The sequence below is a fragment of the Kluyveromyces lactis genome, assembly GCF_000002515.2.
Source record: "Kluyveromyces lactis strain NRRL Y-1140 chromosome E complete sequence".
NCBI classification, from domain to species: Eukaryota; Fungi; Ascomycota; class Saccharomycetes; order Saccharomycetales; family Saccharomycetaceae; genus Kluyveromyces; species Kluyveromyces lactis.
Window position 1 is genome coordinate 1,830,078 of NC_006041.1, and position 22,357 is coordinate 1,852,434.

Here is a 22,357-nt window from a genome sequence, read left to right on the forward strand (position 1 = left end):
GTTAAACTTTCTTCCCTTTAAGTTTTCTTTTATGATTCCATTAGGTTGTTCTGCTTGATGCAAAACAAGTAACTAATGCACAATTTTGAACCAGATATTGTTGAAAAGATGATCTAAAAGAAAGAACCTGAATAACAATATTGAAGTGATGATAAGATGAAATGCATTGTCGAATGTCTACGATGCTATTATTTTCTATTCTTCCACACCTTTTGCTCTAGATATATACCGAAGCAGTATTTGAAATCTTTCTGATATGTTTTCCCTTCTATTTATCCTATTCTCATATTTCTAGCTGCAACAGTTCCCTAGATCTGGACAAAGCGTTGCTTATAATACCTGCTGATGAAGTCATATGTTGCCGTTCCATAATGAAATCTCTAGGCTTTTTTTTTTCACTTCGAAAGAGGTTCTTCATAAATATACAATTTTATATACCTCTTCAGCAGATTGCAGGTCGAAATTCGGTTTAATATATTCTTTCCATAACCAAAGACTTATCGCAACATCATAAGAAAGCAATATTGATATTAGTTGTTTTGTTTATTAAGATTGGGGTGAAAATGTTATTTATCAATATAGTATACAAAGGGAAATAAACACCACAACAGACGTTTTAAACTAAAGCTGTTCTTTTTTTTACCATCTCGCTGAAAGGTTAGAGTAACTCAAAACACACTATCACCTGTGCGCTTTTTGTAATTTTCCAATGGGTCATTTTCAATTGAATACTTGTCGAAGGAACGAATTTCTTCTAGTGGTATCAAATCTCTCAATTTTCTGTCAGAGTGATACCATTCTTTAATCAGCCAAACCATCTCTTGTTCGTAAATATCGTTGGAGCTGGTAGTTGTTTCAATTAAATCTTTGAGAACATGGTACATTCGGTCGTATGAGACGCCAGCTTGGATGAAAATAGATGCAATTGAACCTGCTTTGATGTGTTCTTTTGGAAGGTTCTCATATATTAGGCTACAGATGTGTGGGAATAAATCAACAACTGGGAACACAAATTCACTGGTACGTACATTCTTACCAACACGAATCACTGTTGATGATGCTAGACTAATGAAAGTAGTGCTTTTTTCCAGTTCATCCGTAGCATTGTTCTCTGATAAATGTTCCTTGAAAGAACTGAAAAGCTCTTCCCATTTCGATATGATTTCCTCATGATTTCTAAAGTCACTGACTTTGAAAATGAGCAGACAAATTTCATAATAACTCAATGGTGCGGCAAAGTCATTATAAAGTTCAGTCACGGTCAAAATTTTGCCTTCAAGTTGTTGCAAGGCTTCATTTCTGACAGTCGAATCAATCCTGAGGTCATCCTTGAGAGCACGGACAATTTCATCTTGAATGCTTGCTACATCGACAACTTCTTTTATCATGCCAGATAATTGAATCATGGCTTGCCTTTGGCTTGGCGGAGAGACTCCATTACAGAAAACGTTAGCTCTTGACAAGTACTCAATTCTGTTTTGTAGAGGAATATCGAAATCCGAAATAGCTAATGAATACAGAATTTGAGCTGCTTCCAAGAAATGCGATCTTTTGGATTGGTAAACCCAAAGAAGATTGGAAATTTCTAGGGATTTCGCTGCTTTTTCTTCTAAGTATGGTAGAATAAAATCTGAGTCTAGCTGAAGAAGCTTTTCTTCAGACTTTTGCTGTACCAACCAATCATACATTTGATAATGGAATAATTTGTCGTTATATTTTAAAGTAACGTTGTAAACCTCATCGCGGGTTTTTTGAATATCTTGATTGTTAACATTTTCAGGCAGAGCAGCTAGTTGGTCAACTTTGATTAAAGTTTCGAACACAATTTCATAGATCGAAACTCTAGCATTGTAGTATTTTTTCCTTTCATCGTGTTCCAAAGATCCATCTGCAACATATTGAAGTGCCAATTTACCCTTGTCCATCGCATTGGCAATATTCAACAAAAATTCGACGGTTTTTGGGTAGTAATTAAGTTCCAACATGATACCTACAGCCTCTTTTATCTTATCTAAAGACACATCATCAACTATTCTTTCAAATAACTTTGCTGCATTGGTTAGGTGATAGTTGAGTGTTTCTTGATCTCTGAGTCCTATTTCTTTTGCTTTTCTCAAGTGCTCGACAGCTCTAAAGCCAAGAACATCACCGGTGGAACAAAACGATCCACAGCGTTCTTGAAGTGCAGTAGCGATGTATTCAATAGATCCACCTTTTGTAATACTTCTGTTGATGATTGAGGAGAGAATCTCTCTTATTAAATTTTTGGTTTGTTCATTGGGATTGAAAATATCCTTGAATTTCAACTTGCTTAAGTCGTATTGAATATCGAAATTCAAGTACTTCATAATGTCAACAAATGCTAAGTATTGCCCTTCGTAACCATCTACTTCACTCTCTTCGAATAGTACGTTCAAAAATGAAAGTGACTCCTTTATGGATTGAAGGAGTTTGATAACTGCGTTCATAGCAACATTTTCTGCCTGATGCGCAACATCTTCTCCTTTATCCACCACCTTTTCTCCATTAATTGGAGAAATATTAGTGATTGTTGTAATTGAATTACCATATGATTGGAAGAACTCGTTTAAAATCATTACTGAGGATAGATAATATTCGATATCACCTCTTGATACAACGATTTTTGTAATAATATTATCACCTTTAATTGAACTCTTCATCACTGAATTATCCGGATTAATTTTTACATGGGGATCGAGTTGGAAAATATCTTTATCCCATATGTCTCTAAATAATCTGGCAATCAACAGAGCGGTACCGTAGAATCTAGCGGACAAGATGACATCATCAAGGTTGAAATTATTTGCACCAGATACATTTGGTGTCGAAAGAGTATTGGCAGTTTTGCTTAATTCAGTAGAGCTTTTTTGTGGGGTCATCAAATTCAGTGATGGTTTACCTAGTAGTGTTGATACCGCACTGTTCGCGTATTTGTTGTATGTTGGTTTGATTTCCACAACATTAGGTATACCTACAGTGAAAAGAGTTAACGCATTGGATCTCAAAGACTCTGACTTATTGAATTTACAAGTGACAAATAAAGCAGATGAGCAGGTTTCGACTAACCCATAATTTACAATGAAGGGCAGCGGGTTGTTAATTAAGGACTCCAAGATCTGGTCTGGGTTACGGTATTTATAGATTTCCACAGATGTATTTGTTAAAACGGCAACCTTCAATGGTTCTACACTGTACTGAGTTGCAAAAGCATTGGCATAGCCCTCTGGCTTATTGGCACCGTTGAACAAAGAGGATATGGGGATAACTTCTCTTACTGGGGCGGTGGTATCCAAAAATACAGAATTTTCGACGTAGCGACCGTGATTCTTCAAAATACCATAATCTGGTACACTGACAAAGAGCTTATGTTGTATTGGAGTGTTTTGAACAGTTGCTACAGGTGTTCCCATAGTTCCCAATGTTTGTTCCGCTGGATGTTTTGTAACAGCAGAAAAGAAAATGCCAGGTGAAATAATTGACGAAGCTTTCGAGCTTTCAAGTAACACTGACGATTTTTTCTGGTATTTCAACTGTACAGATTCCATACTGTTGAGGGAAGAATAGAAGGGTGTAAGTTTTCTAGTTTGTTGCTGCTGCTGCTGTTGTAACTCAATTTCTATGGTTTCTGGACTGACAGAACTTGGTGGGAACTTGATGGATTCTAATCTTAAAGCTTCTACGCTACCAGAATTAACAGAACCATTGAAATATAACCTAACACCGCCAATTGTGATAGCTACCAAAAATAAATTGTTATTCTCTTCTTTCGAAACCACCTCTACTTTAACTATTTTCAAATATTTGTTACCCAAGATAGCAGCTCCTCTAGCCGGAGTCGTTCCCATGATACGTTTAATATAAGAGGGTTCGATTGTAGTTGGTCCATCTAAGGATTTACCATTAATCTTATAAGCTCGGATGACTGATTTTGATGATAATGAGTACAAAATACCACGCGATTGGTCTACAGTCAAATGTGTAATGTATTCTTGTGCATACTTTGAATCTTCTTCAAATAAAGATTGTACAAGTGCCGAGCCTGGAATCTTGGAGAAAATATTTGTGGGGAGTAAACTCAAAAGAGCAGACTGTGTCAAACAAAGTTTGCTGCATTTATTGTTAAACCAATCTTCTGAAGATGAATATTGAAGTTCCCAAATGTTGGTCCCATTGCTGTTACCAGAAAAGAAGATTTGTCCTGTTTTCTCATAATAAACGATTTCATGTACATCCAATCCATGAACAGAAACGCTCATCCCTGTGTTGAAGATATTGAACGAGCCGCTGATTCTGTCATAAGAAATTGCGAGTATGTATATGTCAAAAGGAGTTGTTATCAATAACAAGTGGTTGATTGATTCCACGAATGTATCAGGTTTCGGTTTCACTAGGGCAACTTGTAATATGGTATGCTTGATGTCATCTATTGATTGGAAATCTGAAGGGTTATTATAATGCCAGAGGATCAACTTGCTATCAACAGTGATCCAACAACGTTCAATATCGGGAAATAAACCCATATTTGTTTTGATTTCAGCAGTAGATACTTGCTGCAAAATTTCATCTGGTATGTTAATCACATTAAGTCTTTCAAACGGAGTAAATGGGCCTAATCCACCAACTTCCTTGGAAAAATTGTAGTTAACCCCATTATTGTAGTACGATCTTTCATCCAGTACCGGGGTACTAATGTCACGACGCAACAAATGATCAATGTATTGAGAGGCAAGATTCAGAGGATTTGCAGCACCAAGACCCGTTACCTTAATATGCTCATGTGAAGCATTAAAGTTCAGTGGGTTTACTGTGTTGCCGTTTAAACCTGAAATTACGTTTGTCATATTAGCACCGTACGTTCCTATAGTACCGTCTGATCCTTGTTGTTGAGGCACCAAAGAGGTATTGCCAATTCCATTCATCGGTAGCCCGTTGACATTGGCAGACGGGTTGGCAAAGTTTGCATTGCCATTCCAATTGCTTTTCAACGGCGTAGAATATATTGACATCTGTCCTGTCTTGCCGATACACTGTTAGCTCAAGTCTATACCCTATTTCCGAAATTCAAAAAAGACAAGTACACAGATACAGTAAAGCAAAATTTTATGCTGAGCAATCAGTTAACCAATTGGACAAAGTGCCCTTAGAGAAACATAACTGTTAGACCTGGTTCTGCAAGGTAGATTTAGAACATCATCTTTATTTGTTTATTCAGAGAACCAAAGAAAAAAATTTGAAAATGATTACCCGGAACTGGTGATCTAAACTGGAACATGATAGTGAACTCATAAAGGCCAACAATACCATTACAGTTCGACAGATCAACTTTATTCTAGTTGCAAAGCATTCAGTTTCTTGATTTCACCCATAAGAAACATCCAGTGTATGTTTTCATGTGATACGTGACGATATATATTAGTATTAGCAACTATGGGTACTTTATCATGTTCATTTATTTTGACACTTTTGTGACAAAATGTCAATAAATTGGTACTATAGGTAATGGAATATAAAAGATGATACCAGAAACCTTGGGTCCTGATTATAAGTTCAAAATTAAGTAAATTATCAATTAAATCTCCTGCTTTGAAAAGTACTACCCGGCAATTTTCCTATAGAAAAGCGTTCGCTCAAACAGAAGGCAAAAATGGTCGGAAAGCTTAGAAGAAAGATCCCATTGGATAACCAAGATGTTAATACCCAGCCGGCGAAAAGGATGTGCTTAAAAAAAAATATCCTATTGGAAGATTTGAATAAGGAGAATATTCCGATTGAAATACCTTACTTAAACGAAAGCCCTCAATCAGCTAGCAGCAGCCTTACAGGGGTTTTGAACTTACATCTCGAAAAACAATCTCCACAACGCAAAAGGCTGTCCACCAATATAGAGACGGACACTGTGTTAGATACGAAAAAGCAAGAAGTTTTGACTTCTTTAAAGTTAGAAGAATTACAAGATAATTTTAAGGACCTTGAAAGAAGATTAAGCATTCAAAATCGTGATTATTTCATCAAAGACGCTCACTATTCAGATGAAGATTTGACGAAGTGTAGAACTAATTTTTTGTTTGAATTGGAATGCTTACCAAACTTGAGCTGGTCTCAAAAAGGTAACCTTCGAACTGCTAGCTATATTCCGTCAGTGTACCAAAAGTTGGACCCAAATTGGTATTTTTCACAGGCGTTTTCAATTGATGATTTTACCAACTTGCCTGAATCAGTTAAGCCATTCTATATATTAAACCCAATGAATGAAGTACCAGAGTGCAATAACCAACAAATTGAACCAGTTGGACCGGAAAAGGCAACTGTGCATATTGAAAACATCGAACCTCTTTCTAAAATGATACCCAGCTCCAAATTAAAATTCCGTGCTAAGTCGTGTGCTTTTGATGAAGATATTGATTGCCAACTGTTGTTTAAGCAGAAAATTTCAGATTGTAACTATTACGAAGACGAAGTTGATCAAATATCACTACCAGATAGTTTGGATCACTGTAGATCTGTTAAGAAAAAGGTTACGGACGGAAAGAAATCTTTGAACAGAAACTCTATTCTATTCCACACCGATAAAAGGAACTAGTTAGAAACAATAATTATGGCTGTTCGAAAACCAAGATAATTCTGAAACGGTGTATAATATTTATGAAAAATGTATAAAACAGAATAAGGCAAACAAAGCTCAAACTATCCAAATACACTGTGTGCACAAGTTATGTCACTTTCAATCGTCAGTTAAATAAATCTGTCATCGTGCTTATGGCACATTTTCTAAGGTTCGGGTAAAAAACATGAAATTTGAATTAACAGAAGCAATGAACATGAATATAAAGACAAACATACTTGACAAAAGAACGGCTTTTAGGCGCTGTGTGTTAGTGATTTTACCAACTGCTTATTAGCTGTTTTTGAATTTCTAGTGGGTGTTATACTACTGAGTGATAAGCTATAAATAACCAGAAATGTTGGTGTTTAGAAGGAACTATGCTAAGAGGAATACTGGTTCCAAATTCAAAATTCTTCCTGAGTATAAGTTAAAATGCGGACTTGAAATCCATACTCAACTGAATACAGACAATAAGCTTTTTTCAATGTCAACTAACAGCCCGTTTGCAGATGTGGATAAGCCAAACTATCATACATCGTATTTCGATGTTTCGATACCCGGAACACAACCAATACTCAACTTGCAGGCAGTTCTATTTGCATTGAAGTTATCGCTAGCATTACGATGCAAGGTCAGTCTAAACTCACATTTTGACAGAAAACATTACTTCTATGGTGATCAACCATTGGGCTATCAAATCACACAACATTACAATCCTTTCTCAAGTAAAGGTAAACTACGATTGTACAAAGATTTAGACTCTATTGAAGAGGCTTTCAAAGACATATCTGTCATTCAGTTACAGATAGAACAGGATACAGGTAAATCTGTATATAACTCTACTGACTCCAATACAAAAATCGACTTAAATCGTTCGAATGTGCCATTGATCGAAATGGTGACTGAACCCGATTTTACAGACCTAAAACAGATAAGAGCTTTCATCAAGAAATATCAAAACCTTGTCAGACATTTGAAGATATCTACAGGTGACCTTGAAACGGGCGCGATGAGGGTTGATGTAAATCTTTCTATTAATGATTACGCCAGAGTAGAGTTGAAGAATTTACCAAATACTAGCTCAATCACTAATGCTATCAAATACGAATACAATAGACAAGTTAACATGATAGAAAAAGGCGAAGGTGACCAACTCAAACACACAGAAACTAGGGGATGGACAGGTTCGGAAACTGTTAAACTCAGAACTAAGGAAAGTATCATAGACTACAGGTATATGCCGGATCCAGAACTACCAAATATTCTTTTAACCAATGAAATAGTTGAAGGAGTAGAAAAGACAATTCCAACGTTACCAGACGATACCTGTATGATGTTAATGCAAGAGCCCTACGGTCTAACTTTAAAAGATGCAAAAATTCTCACAATCAATAGTAATGGCCATGATGATTTGTATTCCCATGATGAATTAAGAGCATGCTATTTTAGTACATTTGATGCATATCACTCATTATGCAAGAAACAAAACGAAGAGTTCGTGAGAAAACTACCTGCAAATTGGATAATTCATGAACTTTTGGGAAACCTAAACAAGATGGAAATTCCTCTCATCAAAGTTTCCCATATTCTACCTCCGGAGAAATTTGCTGAATTACTCTTGCTAATCTCTAAGAAAACCATCAGCAACGCCAGTGGTAAGCTTTTATTATCGCATATTTTGAATTCCTTTAAGGAGAACTCTTTTGTGGCTTCTGAGCCAATAAATTTCAATGCTCTAATTGAGGAATTTGAGCTACATGCAGTCTCAGATGTTGGTTCGGAAGAGCTCGAATTAATTTGTGAAAGTATAATTACCGAACTCAACAATAACAAAATGATTGAAGATATTAAATCTGGTAAGAAGAAAAATTCTATTAAGTTCCTTGTCGGTCAGGCCATGAGGATATCTCAAGGTAGAATACAAGCTCAAGAATTCGAAATTACTTTCAAAAGACTTCTTGGTGTTGAACCGTGATTACATTCCTTCGCTAACATGTCCACACTATCATCCATGTAAATACAGAATAGATAAGTTCATAATGAACATACTACGATCCAAAACTATTTTAAGATTATTCAAAGGATAATTCACCGAAATACCTTTTAACTACCTGACTAATATGAAAGTATATACCATTTATAAAATTTCCTTACTATAAACCTTGTATACCAAGTGTGTAGAACCATTCTACAAATACTGAATAAAAATATTAGGGTACCCATACCATTGAAAAGAAAAATTAGGCAGTCACCTTCTTAAGGTAATTGCAACAATAAACAAAATCCAGGTTTGGAAGAAATGAAGAAATAGAAACTTCAGGCTATAATTAGAGGGGAACCGAACTTACAATGTACAGTTTTTCGGAAAGATGAAACTACTCATGGGTTGTGTAGTTGCATTAGTGGAATATCGCATAAATTTCGAAACGTTGAAATTCTTTAACTCCAAACGCTCATGTCAGAATTCCAGATGGAAACAGAAGAAGTAGTTGGTTGGGCAGAAGAGTCGTTATTCCAAGTCGAAGTTGGTTCAGAGAGCATGAAAGTCGAAGATAACGAACTTGAAGAGTATAACCCCCCTCCATAAGGTAGTTGTGGATCATTATTTTCAGTAACTGATGATGACGAAGGTGTTAAAGGGTTCATAAAGTCATGACCTTGAGAGAAAGACTGTTCGATAAAATTACTACCAAAAGTTGGAAAAGATTGCTGTTGCATGTGGAATGGCTGCGAATGCAGTGGTTGCTGATACTGTTGAGGTAAAGACTGTAAACTCTGATGTTGTTGTGATAAGAAACGATTTTGTTGCTGTCCAATGGAACGATTATTGTTCATGTCCATAGGCACCATGAGATCCATATCGTTACTTACAGAAGAACCAACTGACACCGAACTTAGAGTAGATGACAAGCGAGAAGGGGTAATTGGAGGAGGTGTGACACTTGAAGTAGGACTGAATGGTATATGAGAAGCTGGAAGCTGGGACATATTGTTAACATTTCCATTTAGTTGATTCAGAGACAAGTTGCTATTGTGTGCGCTGTTGCCATCAGTTGGAGTGATATTACTGTATCCATTATCATTCCCATTATTAGTATCATTCAAATGAGCATTGAAATTGGCATTGCCGATATTGCTATTAGAGTAACTGCTATTGGATGTCGAATTGTAACCCGCATAATAGCCAGAAGAATACGTCTGTTGATGCACTGATTTGTTGTACATGCTGGTTACTGATTGTTGGTACTGTTGGTTGTACTTAATTGCATTACCTTGTTGACGGTACGCTGTGTTGTAGTTATTGTTCTGGGTAAATGTTGTGCCATTATTATATTTCTTGCGATTATTATTGTGTTGTTGGTGCTGATTCTGATGTTGTGAATTAGTGTAGCTCGAGTAATGTCCATTATTAGATTTCACCTGTTGGTTATATCTGTGTGCAGCTTGGTATGGATGGTTTTGTTGCTGCTGAGAAGCCTGTTTCAAAGTACGGTATTTCAATAGGTAGGTATCCATATCCTCAACTTGAGAAAAAAATGGGACGTTTACCAATTGACCAGGCATAATGATATAAGATGGGATTGGTATATGCAAAGAACTTTTCAAACGAATAAAACTTAAAACCGAGAATAAAATGACATAAAACTTTGGAAATAAAATGAAGCTTTCAAAAGAAGACAAAGGGTTTTCATGCAAAATGAAGAATCGTTATTTGATACTAAAACCAGATGAGAGAGAAAAAAAATGCTAAGTCACAATGAATAATAGCTTCACTGGATGATTAGTTGAATGGGAAATAAATAATTGATGCCGATCAGCACAGAAATGAATTTGCAGGGCACTCAATAAATAATTTGGGACCGAATTATGATGATATGAAATAAATGTAAAGCAGAGTGTGCACCACTAATTTCAGTGCTTGATATCCGTATATTTGGGCAGCAAAAGGAAAGAAAAAAAGTATAATGTTTGCAAAGATGAATTACCACCCCAGAGTTAACCAAGCCCGTAAAAAGAAGAAGGATCGACGTCTATTTTGTTATTTAGATCTGCTTCTTCGTCACTTTATGTGATTGCATATAAATTAAATGAGTTTCCTGTTGGCAAAGTTCAACTTTTTTTCATTTTAAAATTTTTCCTGTTCAAATTCATGTCAAAGAAGATAGAGGAAGTTTATCCAACAACGAAATAAATGAATGAGACTTCAGCGACAGATTTAAGATACTACCAAAACTACAGTCCATTAATAATCATAACTAGTAACTAAAATAATATGGCATGATGTACTCATTCCGGTTTAATTATAATTTGTCTAAGGTTGGTTCTTTGTCAATTCTGTTTGAAATTTCCTTGCGGTTTTAACAGGAACTTATGTAGCATTATATTTAGTTATCGGGTTCCAGTAGTCTTTTTCTTAGCCTTGACTTCTTCGTCGGTAGTTGCGTGCAATCGAATGACGTTTGGATAGTCTGGCCTGTTTCCTATATGGCCTTGATGCCAGTCATAACTTAGTGCATAGGCAAAAACAGAACCCGTCCTATTGAATTGGCAAACAGGAATGGAGTAGTTTAATTTCGGGAAGCCTTTTAGCCTGTGTCTATGGTTTTTATCCCAGAAGTGGAAAGAACCGTCCCCACCAGCAGTAGCAAACGTACCATGAATAGGGTGGAATACTATGCTATTTACAGGGTACACTTGGACTTCAGTAGACGTTCTACCACCAGCAGCACCGTTATTCTGCACTTGTTGACGATGGCATTTGAACGAAAAACCGTCTTTCCTTTGTTCTTGTTCATCAATGTATTGAACGGCACACCTTCCCTCGATAGAACCAATTGCAAATCCGTTCCCCTCATTATAACACGAAATAGACCTTGTTTGCCATTTCAAAGGTGATAGAGATGTCTTAAAGATTTGACCTGGATTATTCAAGTCTATTACCGCTATATGTCTTTCAGCCATGCCTACCACCATAAGTTTTTGTGAAGCATCCATGCAGTACACTCTTTCGGGCATTTGTAATGTCATTATCGGCTGTGGAGACCTAAGATCCCAGTACTTTACTGTCTTATCCCAAGAACCCGTAGCGATGCACTCTTGATTGGTTGGTCCACATGATACAAATCTTAAAGATTGTACAGCACTGTTGTGTTGTCCGATCTGCTGTGCTTGTCCTGTAGTCACGTCAAATACTTTTAAGACATTATCACAGCCGCCACTTGCAACTTTAGTTCCATCGATTGACCATCTCGTAGTTAACACTGGAGCTTGATGATCGTACTGTGCCCTTCCTTGAGGGGATCCACTTTGGACATCCCATATTCTAACTTTGCTATCCCATGAACTTACACTGAACATGAAGTCTGACTGTGGAGAAAAAGCAATATCACTAATTGAATCCTCTGCTGCATTGTTTAAAACAATATCATTTGCTAAGTCTTTCTCAGTTGCCATTGTTGACGGTGTGGATGATGACGATGAGTTACTTGTACGGTAAAAGGACATTATATGCCATGTAGTCTAACCCTGCAATAATAAAGTAAAAACTTTCCAAGCGAAACAATTAGAGGCGAATTTTAGTACCCAATATCTTATCGTACATCTACCGTCTTACGAAATCGAGATATCTAATATCTTTTTACTTCCTCACGTATGGTGAGCTTTAATTGTTTATGTTCATAACATCCAAGCTTGAGCTGAGATGTCCAAGTATCATTATGAACGATTAGTGATAGTTCTATATTAAAATGACATCGTTATCTAAAGGTAAACTAAATAGCCAAATTGGTTCTGGCATATCATCAAGAACGTATTCGAAAAGTTATTATGATACATACAGTTTTATTTTGTAATGTGAACTACTGTAATGTAGGATAAAAGAACTGAAAGTGCGTTGTCCAAAAGGAAAAGAGTCTCACATTTTAATGATACAATAAAATACTGTTCCGTCGCGCAGTTAATTACAGGAATCGAGGAGGGAGGAAAGAACAACGGGAAGGTTTGGTGTTTATCAAATTAAAAGTATTGTGGAATTGAGGTACAATGAGCGGAATTGTATTAATACTGCAAACATAATTTGACTCCAGAACAAACTGAAATTCTAAATGAAAGAAACAGTGAAAAAGTAAAGGAGGATTGGAATTTACACAGCTAGCAGTGTGACCACAAGTGTAAAGGGAATCTAAATCCAAGCGGTGTGCAGGGAAGTTAAATTAACTTTATGCTTAGCTATTCACATTTCACTGTATTATCATTGCCAATTCAGGAAGTTGAAATCATTATAGCTATTATTCGGATCTAAGAAATCCAAATTGAAACCGCTTTGATCTAATTTCATTTTCTCGCTGTTCTTCTCGTCTTTCGCAAATTCATCGTTAGAATCGCCCTGTGTATCGCCTTTCTTCGCGAGAGAGGCAGTTTCTAAAGTGCCCAACATTGAATCCTCATTGTCAGCATAATCAAATGCAGCAGAGGCGTTCAGAGCAGGATCTATACTCATAGGATCGAAGTCAGTATGTGGGGTTGGATCGGTCAAAGCATTATGCGGCAACAATCCAAGGCTATTATTACTGCCAGGATCCTTGCTGCTAGCTCCGGTGGAGTCCTCTTCTTCGATGTTGTTCTGTGGAGTTGTCGTAATATCTACTGGGGTTTTCTTTGCAGCCACTTTCTTTGGTTTATTCGTTGTTGTGGTAGATGAAACGGATAATTGCCTAGTACTGCTATTCTTACGAGCTCGTTTATTGCCAGCGGGGGCTTTTCCATTTTCCGTGGATGCCTCTGTGTTCAAAGTGAACGGAGAATTATTAACCAAGTTACCTTTCGGAGTTTTATCTCTTGGCGAGTTGTTTGCAGATAAGTGCTCGTAAACGGGGTTTAAATTAGATGGGATATTATTTCTATTTCCAGATCCTGGAGTCAATGCAGTTGTATTGGGCGTGTTTGGTGCTGATTGAGATTTCTTGAAATCCTTAACCCTCTTGGTATACTTCCGTTTCTTTGGAGCTGCAGCGGTAGCAGGTGGTGCAGTTCCTACATTTAAAGGACTTTGGTTAGGAGGAGTAGCAATCTGTGAGGAATTAGGAGGGAGCATTGGGTTTGAACCCTTTTTGTTTCCAGCATTCCCAGATGTAGACAGAGTCAAGAACTGGGGCGTAGATCCAGAAGACAGGGATGTTTCCTTTGCGATGGATAAAACCTTTTTGTTTTCCTTTTCTAGCATTAATAGCTCTTTCTGATAGTTGTATAGACCATCCATACTTGACATTTCAAATGAAGGATTCGTATTATGATGCATGCCATTTACGTTTGAACCAGGGATTGTATTCATACTATTCATTGGCATGTTGTTAACACCAATGTTACTGGACAGATGCGAAGAATAGCTAGGGGCGGACAGCATGCCTTGGACTAACGCAGCCGATTGGTTGTGAGGAATTTGGGTTTGAGAATTTCTTTGACTTGGCATCGCCGGTGCAGAGTTTGGAATGTTCATATTGATGTAAGTTGGAATGGATCCAAATTGTTGGGATAAAGAAGATGGTTTTGAATAAGGAGCCTGGCCCTGACCTGAGCTTGGGATTTGAGTGGGGGCTACCATGTTGATTGCATAGGATGACGATGAATTGGGCGTCATGTGTTCATTGTTTATGATGCCTTCATTTCCATTGACATTGATATTACTACCGTTATTAGTGTTACCATTGTCACTACTATTGCTTACATTATTAGCAGTGTTATGAGAATTGGTTGGAACAGTACCAGTACCAGCTGGTCCACTATTACTTGCCAACGGTATAGAGTTTGAAACAGGATTAGAGCCCATACACGCAGCTTGTTGAGCTTGCTGTGTATTGTTATAAGGATTCATAGAAGGTGTATAATAACCTCCATTTGGAACACCTGGTACACCATTATAGAAGCCTTGAAGATGATGTTGCATTTGAAGATGATGTTGTTGTTGTTGATGTTGCTGTACACTAGAGGGGTGAGTATTATTTTGTTGACGCTGAGGTTGAGGTTTGATAGGCTGTTGCGGTTGTTGTTGTTGTTGTTGTTGTTGTTGTTGTTGTTGTTGTTGTTGTTGTTGTTGTTGTTGTTGCTGTTGAGACGACGCTGCTGAATGAGTAGCCATCGGAGCAGTGTTGGAGTTATACTGAGGTGTATACCCCGGGAAATTAGCCGAGGAAGCCGAAGAAGGCACACTTGGCTGAGCCGTCTGAGCTACTGAATTGGACATATTAAATTGGTTATTAGCAGCCATGGAAGCAATGGACGCGAATTCCATTGGATCGAACATTTCGTGCTGGTAAAATCCTTTCTGCTCAGCAGTTTGTTGAACCCTAGCAACATGCATGGTAACTCCTCTATAAGTATGTTCTTGTCGTTGCCGTTGAAGTTGCTGTTCGAAATATTTCTTAGCGACGTCTGATCCGCCTCTATGAGTCCTTGCGTTAAACACGTCCCAAAAAATCTGCCACCATTCGTAAAGAAACCCCTCTGGGACATCATGCGAGGGGTCCAGCCTTTTCTCAACATCGAGAAGCTTCGCTTCTCGTTCAAATGATTGTGCTGTTTCGTTCAAATTTGATTTTATTAGAAAGTCATGGATGAAAGCATCGAGCAGTTTCTTGGTTCGCAAATCGTCGTACTCGCTTGCATTAAACACCATAGTGTCCTGAACAGGCGAAGGATCAGAAACCATGCCCACCGGTGTACCTGCCAATCCAGGTGCGTTTCCCGGCTTGCCAGTACCATACGAGTTGCTGTTGCTGCTGTTATTGTTTGTATTGATATTCGGAGGTCTGTTATAATTTTGATTATGGTTTGGAGTACTCCCACCACCAGCAGCGGCTGCGGCCGCCGCGGCCTGCAACATCCTCGACCTTTCTAGCGACATATGACCTGGCTTTGGAGCACTCCATCCAGTATCAGCAACGTCTGACTGCCCAGAGTACATCTCTCGCTTCATGCGTTGAAAATACGTGTGTAAAGAACAGGAGACAAAAACACGGAATCTCTCTCTCTATCTCTCAATCTCACTCACTACCGGTACTGATTCAGCGAATAGATAATTGGTCTCTAAATACTGTCACACACACTTTGGCACGCACTCACAATCTTTCTTTCTATCTCTCTAACGGATCCTAGCTAATAGCCCGCCTCTGTTATTGTTTCTGTTTCTGTTTCTGTCTCTGTTTTATCTCATTCCTTCAGTGAAAAAAAAAAAAAAAAAATACAGTACCGTTCTTTATTGTAATTTCAGTTCCAAATTGCCAGCTAATTTTCAAACTTTAATTGTCTTTTTGTACTGTCGCAGTTTTGTTTCTTGCTGGCTGGTGCCGAGTCTGTAGTACTTATCCAGGCTTCCAGGCCGCAGCGATTTCAGTGTTACCCAAGAATCCATTGAACTAACCTAGGCCTACCTGGCCTAGCCCAACCTAACTTACATAATATGTACATAATATACTCTGTCTCTTATCTAAGTCCCTCTTTCCTCCCCCATGACTTGCGGACGTTAGCCCAATTGTGCACAAAGGCTACTACGATCGGATGACAACCCTAGAGTAGGTAAACTTCTGGTGTTCTGGTTGGTTAATATTAGTTTGGAAGGTACTTGGGCTGTACCCCCAGCTAGGGTGAATTATATGGGGCTAACAATCGAAGATCGTCCGTCAACTTATTCTCTGGGTGTGCAAGAATCATCAAATCACGTGATATATGTATTTTTACCCATGAAAGAAACGTTCGAATAATCATCCGATTACATGAAAGGTAAATACCACAGGAGCCTCAGGCAATTGCTCTTGTGTAATTTTTTGACACCCCAAGGGTAGGATACTGTAATCAACCCTACCCCTGTTGATATCATAATGTTAGTCTTGGACTCTGTCATGCCGCATGCTTTGAAGAGCATACGGACAATCAATCGGAACAACTACATGCTTGAATATCGTGGGGTGTGAAGGGAGAAAAGGTGCCGGCATTTGTTTTCATATGGTATGTACGGGTGTTTTCTGGACAGATATTTTTGTTCCCTGCTTTTAGCCCCGCCAGTTATAACGGCAATTGAAACAGAGGAAAAACTCCGTACCAAAGGCAAGAACGCTGAACGGCGGTGTTCAATGAGGGGAAACAAAATGTCGATGAAAGGGCGGGTAATGATGGTACCCTTTTCTGTCACGTGACGAACACTGGACACTCTATGAAGGAGCATTATTCGTACGGCAACAGGATGTCCCCCAGCTACTCAGCTTTCTCGTGTGTTGTTTCGTTATCACCACTTTTCGAGTTTGCGGGTCCTCTTAAGAATACAGCCAATAACAGTGATGTGTTACACGCGTGTAGCAGTGTGGATGCAGTAGCGTTTGGCGGATAGCTGTTCCAGCACCACTCATGTGTTAGGTACCATAGCACACATAGCGGATACGGAACATTGGCCCAATTCAATAGTACTGGTAACGTCCAATGGTACCAAGATAGGAATTGGTAGTGTAATGATCGAGCAAATAGTACTCCAATGTAATTGGTAACAAGTAAAATGTATGCAATTTGTTCTGCGTTTACTCTCATCGCACTGAATACAGCATCGGTAAAAGGATGTAAAAGGTTAGCTTTGCCAATCTTCAGTAAACCTGCCGGTGTATTCATGTTCGTTGGTATCAGCTTGTAAAACAAAAACACGACTAAAACAATGACATGAGATATTAATAGAGACCTATGGAAAAGTGGGTCCAAGAATACTTCCTCGTCTACCATTTGCCAGTTCACTGACCATTTGTACATGAATTGCCTGCTGAAATTGAACGCGCTTTGCAAATATTCCCAAGGATACTCTTTCCAAAATGGAATGGCTATTATTACCTGCCAAATAACCATCACCGCTAAGTTTAGTACGATTTTGAAAGTATTACAACGCTCTAATAGGTATATTGTTAACAACACACCTGGGAGATATAGCAATGCGTTCATTTTGATGCTTACTGCCATTGAGTAAAAACTACTGCCGATAAGTACCAGAAATCCTCTAATCTTATACTTCGCACAAAGTATCATTACCAACACAGCCAAAGACATAAACAAGGTCGTAAAACAGTCGTTGAAAAGTCTTAGCACGTAAACCGAGTGTAATCTTTTGGAAAGTATGGCAAATATCGCATACCCAGGAGGTATATTCAACAACCCAAAACACATGAATTGTATCATCAAAGTTATCACATAAAGATATCTGAATAAATCTTGAGCTTCGCTTATATTCTCTAATCCATCACTTACCCACTCAAATATCTTGTATATGAATACATGACCTGCTGGATATACCAATGGTCCAGTTCCGCCTTTTATTTGAGAATAATCTCTTTCTCCGTTTTGAATCATCCATATTTGTTCCATATATGCAGTATAATCAATCTCTGTATAAGACACTTTATTTTGAATGAACTTCATTGCAATGGATTCTAAAAGTATCAAGACAGGCATTGCAATAGCATTGGCCTCGGGATTCCACATAAGATAATTGAATGCATCTAAAATATCTTGAAATGGCGTAAATGGCGGACGTACAAATTCCTTCGGTTGTTGATCGTCTCCTACAGTGGGAGCCCCTACAGTTTTATTAGCGCCTTCTTCCACCATTTCCTTAGATGTAGTTAGCGCAATTCGTTATGGCTTTTCTCCATATGAATGTTTGATCAGAACAAGGCCAATGTTATTGATGTATTTTACGTCTCAATGTGAGTTTTCGTTTTTTATGGTATTTTATCTATGTTGTCACATTCTCTTTAAATGTCAGGAAGAGAAAACGATAATGATACAGAGAGCAACAGTTGGGCAGCATCTTTCATGTCAAAAGTTATATCTTGGGATGAAATTCCATACAATGTAGTATACAAAATTTATATGGAATACTAAAATACATAAATACGAGTGGTGTTTCGTTTTGTTTTGGTGCAGCATGTGTCATAAGAAGAAAGGAATAAAGACAAAAAGAGATTTGGACATTCAAGCAATAACTTGAGCCAAAACCGGGTTTTGGGCAACAGCACCATTGAACTGTTGGTTCAAATGTTTCAATAATTCGATGACTTGTTGCTTTATTTCTTCGGATTGGAACTGTTTTCTCTTTTCCAAGTTTTCTTCTCTGCCTAAGGTAGAGTTCGTCTCTAATTCAATTCTTTCACTTTCCTTCTCGAAAACAGTTGCGAAAATTGCGATGACCTTTGGTGCTTCATTGATGATGGTGCTGTTTTGCTCTTGGAATAACTTCAAGAATAATTTGAAGATCGGATCGTATTCTTCGAATGCAGTGTTGAATGGCAAGTGCGAGAGTAGAGCTGGAATGGTGTGTTCCAGTGGAACTAGGTTTTGGTGCTTCAAGATCATTCTGGCCACACATCCGCATACGTTGGAGAAAGTTCTGTCAACGATTTCTTTGGTAGCTTCATCATCTTCAGTAGCTAAGTTCTTTTCGTCAGCAACGCTCAAAATTTCGTATAAGGATTTTAGAACTGGAGAATAGATAGCAGAAACATCGAATGATGAATATTCAATCAACAAACCAACACCGTATGAAGCATTACATCTGACTTCTAATGATTTATCATTAGTCAAACTGATGATCAAAGCCTCTAACAATTCTTGAATGAATGGGTTTTCATCTCTCATGCCTAAAGCGATTTCAGATAGAGCACCGACGGCAAAGGATCTCTTGTTCTTGGACTTGGATTGGCACAATTGCAAGATAACCGGCTTGGCTGTAGTAAACACTTGGGCGAAACCACCAACCAAGTTAGTAGACAAAGCGACATAGATGTCTAAAGCGACGTCCAACAAAGTAGCTTCGGTTTCTGAGGCATCTAGATCTTCGTCTTCTGGGACGTCTTCTTCGAAATGGATGGTTTGACAAGCATGTTCACCCTTCAAAACGCTCAAAGCTTCACGACATAGTTGATCCAAATGGGTAGAGTCACCGTTATCCATGATGATGATTGGACCAAACAATCTTAACATTTCAGAAAGATCTTGGAACACGCTGATAACCATAGAAGTTTCAACCTCTTCGATAACATTGTTCAAAGAAACTTCTCTAACAGTTTGAATAACGGCTAACGCGCTAGCATCGACATAAGAGCCTGATGGAACACCCTTTGGATACTCACCTTCTTTCAAGTTGGCAGTCAACAAAACAGCTTTAACAATAGCCCACATGGAGTGTAGAGCCGTTTCTTTCAAACCATATGACTCATTGACTTGCTCAGCTAAAACCTTCAAAGATGGTTCAACGTATTCCAAGAAGTGTTCTTTGGAAGCAATGGCTAATTCTGACAAAGCAGCAGCAGCAACTTCCTTTTCGTATGCGATACCAGTGTTTACGGTAAATTTGCTTTGTAGTTCTTCTTCATCCAAATCTTCGATGCCTTCCAAGAAGTCTTCGTCACCGTCAAAGTTAAATTGGTATTCTTCTTGTTCGAGAGTTTTAAATATTTCAGGAATGATGGTTTGTAGGAAAGGAGCAAAGTCCTTACCATAAACCTTTGCCATATTGGCAATGAAGGCGTAACCAGACTCTCTCAATCTAGCAGAATCAGTTTTGATAGCTTCGTAGGCAGCGTTCACCAATGGCTCAGCATATTCAGCAAAAGCAGCGGATTTGACCGCTCTACCCATGGTGGAGATGTTTTCGAAAGTCAAGGCCTTCAATTCAATGTCGTCTTCAGACAAACCTTCGATTTGGGAGACGTTTTGAATAAACTGTTGCAAGTATTGAACAGATGTCTTGAAGTATGGAACAAATCCTGATCCGGCAGCAAAGGCACAAGAACCAATTGCAGAAACAATAGCAGCTCTCAATTTTGGTGATTGTTGGGTTTCCAGCATTTGGAACAATTTGTTCATTAATGGATCCAAATATTTAATGATATCATTGTGAGCAATGAATTCTAATAGACCATCCAAGGCAAGAGTTGCGTACTTGTAGATAACCACATGCTTAGCAGAGTCAATGATATCAATCACTAGAGGCAAGTATTGCTCATGATATCTAGCAACTTCGTCTTGCAAATTGGTACTCAACTGCACAATACATTTTAAAGCAGCTAATTGCACGACTGCTTCAGAGTCCTTCAAACCAGTAACAGTGGCAGGAATGATTTTATCGAATTGAGATAATGTGTAATCTGGAGAGCCAGTAACCAATACAGAAATTGCTAACAAGATTGATCTTCTTTCGAATGGGTTAGAAGAGGACAACATGGTTGGCAAATGTTCGATAATAGGAACACCGACTTGAGATGGGGATAGTTCCCCAGAAGCGTTAGAAATCAATCTGAGAGCAGTCAATGCTGGGGTGTTTTCTTCGTTCTCACCGGCTTCGTCTTCATTAGTCAACTCATCTTCGACATCAATTTCTTCCGAAGCAACCTTCAAAGCAGCCAAAGTGATCTCTGGACCCAATTTGGCTTGGTTTATTTTAGATTTTCTGTAAACTAAAGCAGAAGTAACAAATTGTACTGCAAACACTCTAATATCTTCATCGACATCGGAATTGACGGCAATTTGTAAAGCCAATTTGACCAAATCAGCAATTGTGTTACCAGTTAATTGAGAGTCCAATAACAAAAAGTCATTTAAACAGTTGAAGATTAGCTTTGTGTTAGTAGTATCACCTTCTCTGATGGTGGCATCCAGAACCTGGACGACGGAAGGAATCAAAGAAGCAAACTTAGCGGCATATTGTGGATTGATTTCACCTTCTTCTTCGATTAAAGAGGAGACGTAACTCAAGGCTTGCGCAGACAAAGATCTTGTCTCCAATGATGCAGAATCGTTAATAGTTTGAGCAAACAAGTTCAAGAAATCATCGATGTGTAAAGCCAAGTTAGCATTAAAGGATTCCAAAAGGGACAAGATAATGAAAATAGCAGTTTCTCTAATTTTTGGGTTACTATCACAAGCAGCTTGTAGAAGGTTTGGAATCAACTCTGGCCATTTCTTCTCGTCTAATTCTTCGGATCCAATGGAGGCAATGACACGGGCATTAGCATGGCGAACAGCATCTTTTCCTTCGTTAAAAGCAGAGTTCAACAAGGATTGCTTTACGCTTGTTTGAGTAGCAGCATCAAGAGAACCCCAGTGCTTAGAAACTTGCTTTCTAGCTTCAACACCGGCTAGTTGCTTGATACCATCATTTGAACTGTTTTGCAAAATGTGAATCAAAGCCGGCAAAGCAGCAGATTGAGTGTAAAATTGTGATTGCAAAGTCTTGGTAGCATCCTTCAAAGAACCTGTAGGTTGAACAATAGCACCTAAAGCTTGCTCCAACTGAGCCACAAACTGTTGATCCATAACGGGGGGGGGGGGGGGGGTAGCTTTGGGTATGTAATGAGTTAGCGGCGCACTAAGGACTGACGTACCGGTTTATAAAACTGATAATAAAATCACAGGCCTGAGAAGTTGTTAAGAAAAGGTTTCACAACAAAAAGAAGAAATACAGTCTTTACTCCTATGGGCTAGGGTATACTTATTCGAAATGAGCAACCTTCAAGATCCTTTCGCAACAGAAATGAGAACAGTAATCTTTTTTACCTCATCGCATCGCATCGCATCTCATCTCATCTCAAATTTAATTCTTTTTCAATATCAACACCGAAAACCAGAAACCAAAAAAAAAATTATGTTAGCTACAGTGGGCTTGTTGCTTTTTGTTTCGTAAGTTATGATATTTAAGATGAATCT

The 22,357-nt window shown here is 38.3% G+C and overlaps 8 protein-coding genes across 8 annotated transcripts; 2 read left to right on the forward strand and 6 right to left on the reverse strand.

Moving 5' to 3' along the window:
* Positions 1 to 668: 668 nt before the first annotated feature.
* NUP170 (Nup170p) lies at positions 669 to 5,027 on the reverse strand (the record flags this gene model as incomplete). The annotated part of the gene is made up of 1 exon (XM_454882.1): positions 669 to 5,027. The coding sequence occupies one exon, from the start codon at positions 5,025 to 5,027 to the stop codon at positions 669 to 671; it is 4,359 nt and encodes a 1,452-aa protein (XP_454882.1).
* A 638-nt stretch (positions 5,028 to 5,665) lies between these two features.
* On the forward strand, positions 5,666 to 6,601 carry KLLA0_E20637g (uncharacterized protein; the record flags this gene model as incomplete). The annotated part of the gene is made up of 1 exon (XM_454883.1): positions 5,666 to 6,601. The coding sequence occupies one exon, from the start codon at positions 5,666 to 5,668 to the stop codon at positions 6,599 to 6,601; it is 936 nt and encodes a 311-aa protein (XP_454883.1).
* Positions 6,602 to 6,980: 379 nt separating this feature from the next.
* PET112 (glutamyl-tRNA(Gln) amidotransferase subunit PET112) lies at positions 6,981 to 8,600 on the forward strand (the record flags this gene model as incomplete). The annotated part of the gene is made up of 1 exon (XM_454884.1): positions 6,981 to 8,600. One exon carries the CDS (start codon positions 6,981 to 6,983, stop codon positions 8,598 to 8,600), a length of 1,620 nt encoding a protein of 539 aa, XP_454884.1.
* A 464-nt stretch (positions 8,601 to 9,064) lies between these two features.
* On the reverse strand, positions 9,065 to 10,189 carry KLLA0_E20681g (uncharacterized protein; the record flags this gene model as incomplete). The annotated part of the gene is made up of 1 exon (XM_454885.1): positions 9,065 to 10,189. The coding sequence occupies one exon, from the start codon at positions 10,187 to 10,189 to the stop codon at positions 9,065 to 9,067; it is 1,125 nt and encodes a 374-aa protein (XP_454885.1).
* Positions 10,190 to 11,014: 825 nt separating this feature from the next.
* On the reverse strand, positions 11,015 to 12,130 carry GLE2 (RNA export factor GLE2; the record flags this gene model as incomplete). Its single annotated transcript, XM_454886.1, has 1 exon — positions 11,015 to 12,130. One exon carries the CDS (start codon positions 12,128 to 12,130, stop codon positions 11,015 to 11,017), a length of 1,116 nt encoding a protein of 371 aa, XP_454886.1.
* Positions 12,131 to 12,875: 745 nt separating this feature from the next.
* Positions 12,876 to 15,596, reverse strand: KLLA0_E20725g (LisH domain-containing protein; the record flags this gene model as incomplete). The annotated part of the gene is made up of 1 exon (XM_454887.1): positions 12,876 to 15,596. The coding sequence occupies one exon, from the start codon at positions 15,594 to 15,596 to the stop codon at positions 12,876 to 12,878; it is 2,721 nt and encodes a 906-aa protein (XP_454887.1).
* Positions 15,597 to 16,870: 1,274 nt separating this feature from the next.
* On the reverse strand, positions 16,871 to 18,259 carry ALG3 (dolichyl-P-Man:Man(5)GlcNAc(2)-PP-dolichol alpha-1,3-mannosyltransferase; the record flags this gene model as incomplete). Its single annotated transcript, XM_454888.1, has 1 exon — positions 16,871 to 18,259. The coding sequence occupies one exon, from the start codon at positions 18,257 to 18,259 to the stop codon at positions 16,871 to 16,873; it is 1,389 nt and encodes a 462-aa protein (XP_454888.1).
* A 366-nt stretch (positions 18,260 to 18,625) lies between these two features.
* KAP123 (karyopherin KAP123) lies at positions 18,626 to 21,967 on the reverse strand (the record flags this gene model as incomplete). Its single annotated transcript, XM_454889.1, has 1 exon — positions 18,626 to 21,967. One exon carries the CDS (start codon positions 21,965 to 21,967, stop codon positions 18,626 to 18,628), a length of 3,342 nt encoding a protein of 1,113 aa, XP_454889.1.
* Positions 21,968 to 22,357: the final 390 nt, after the last annotated feature.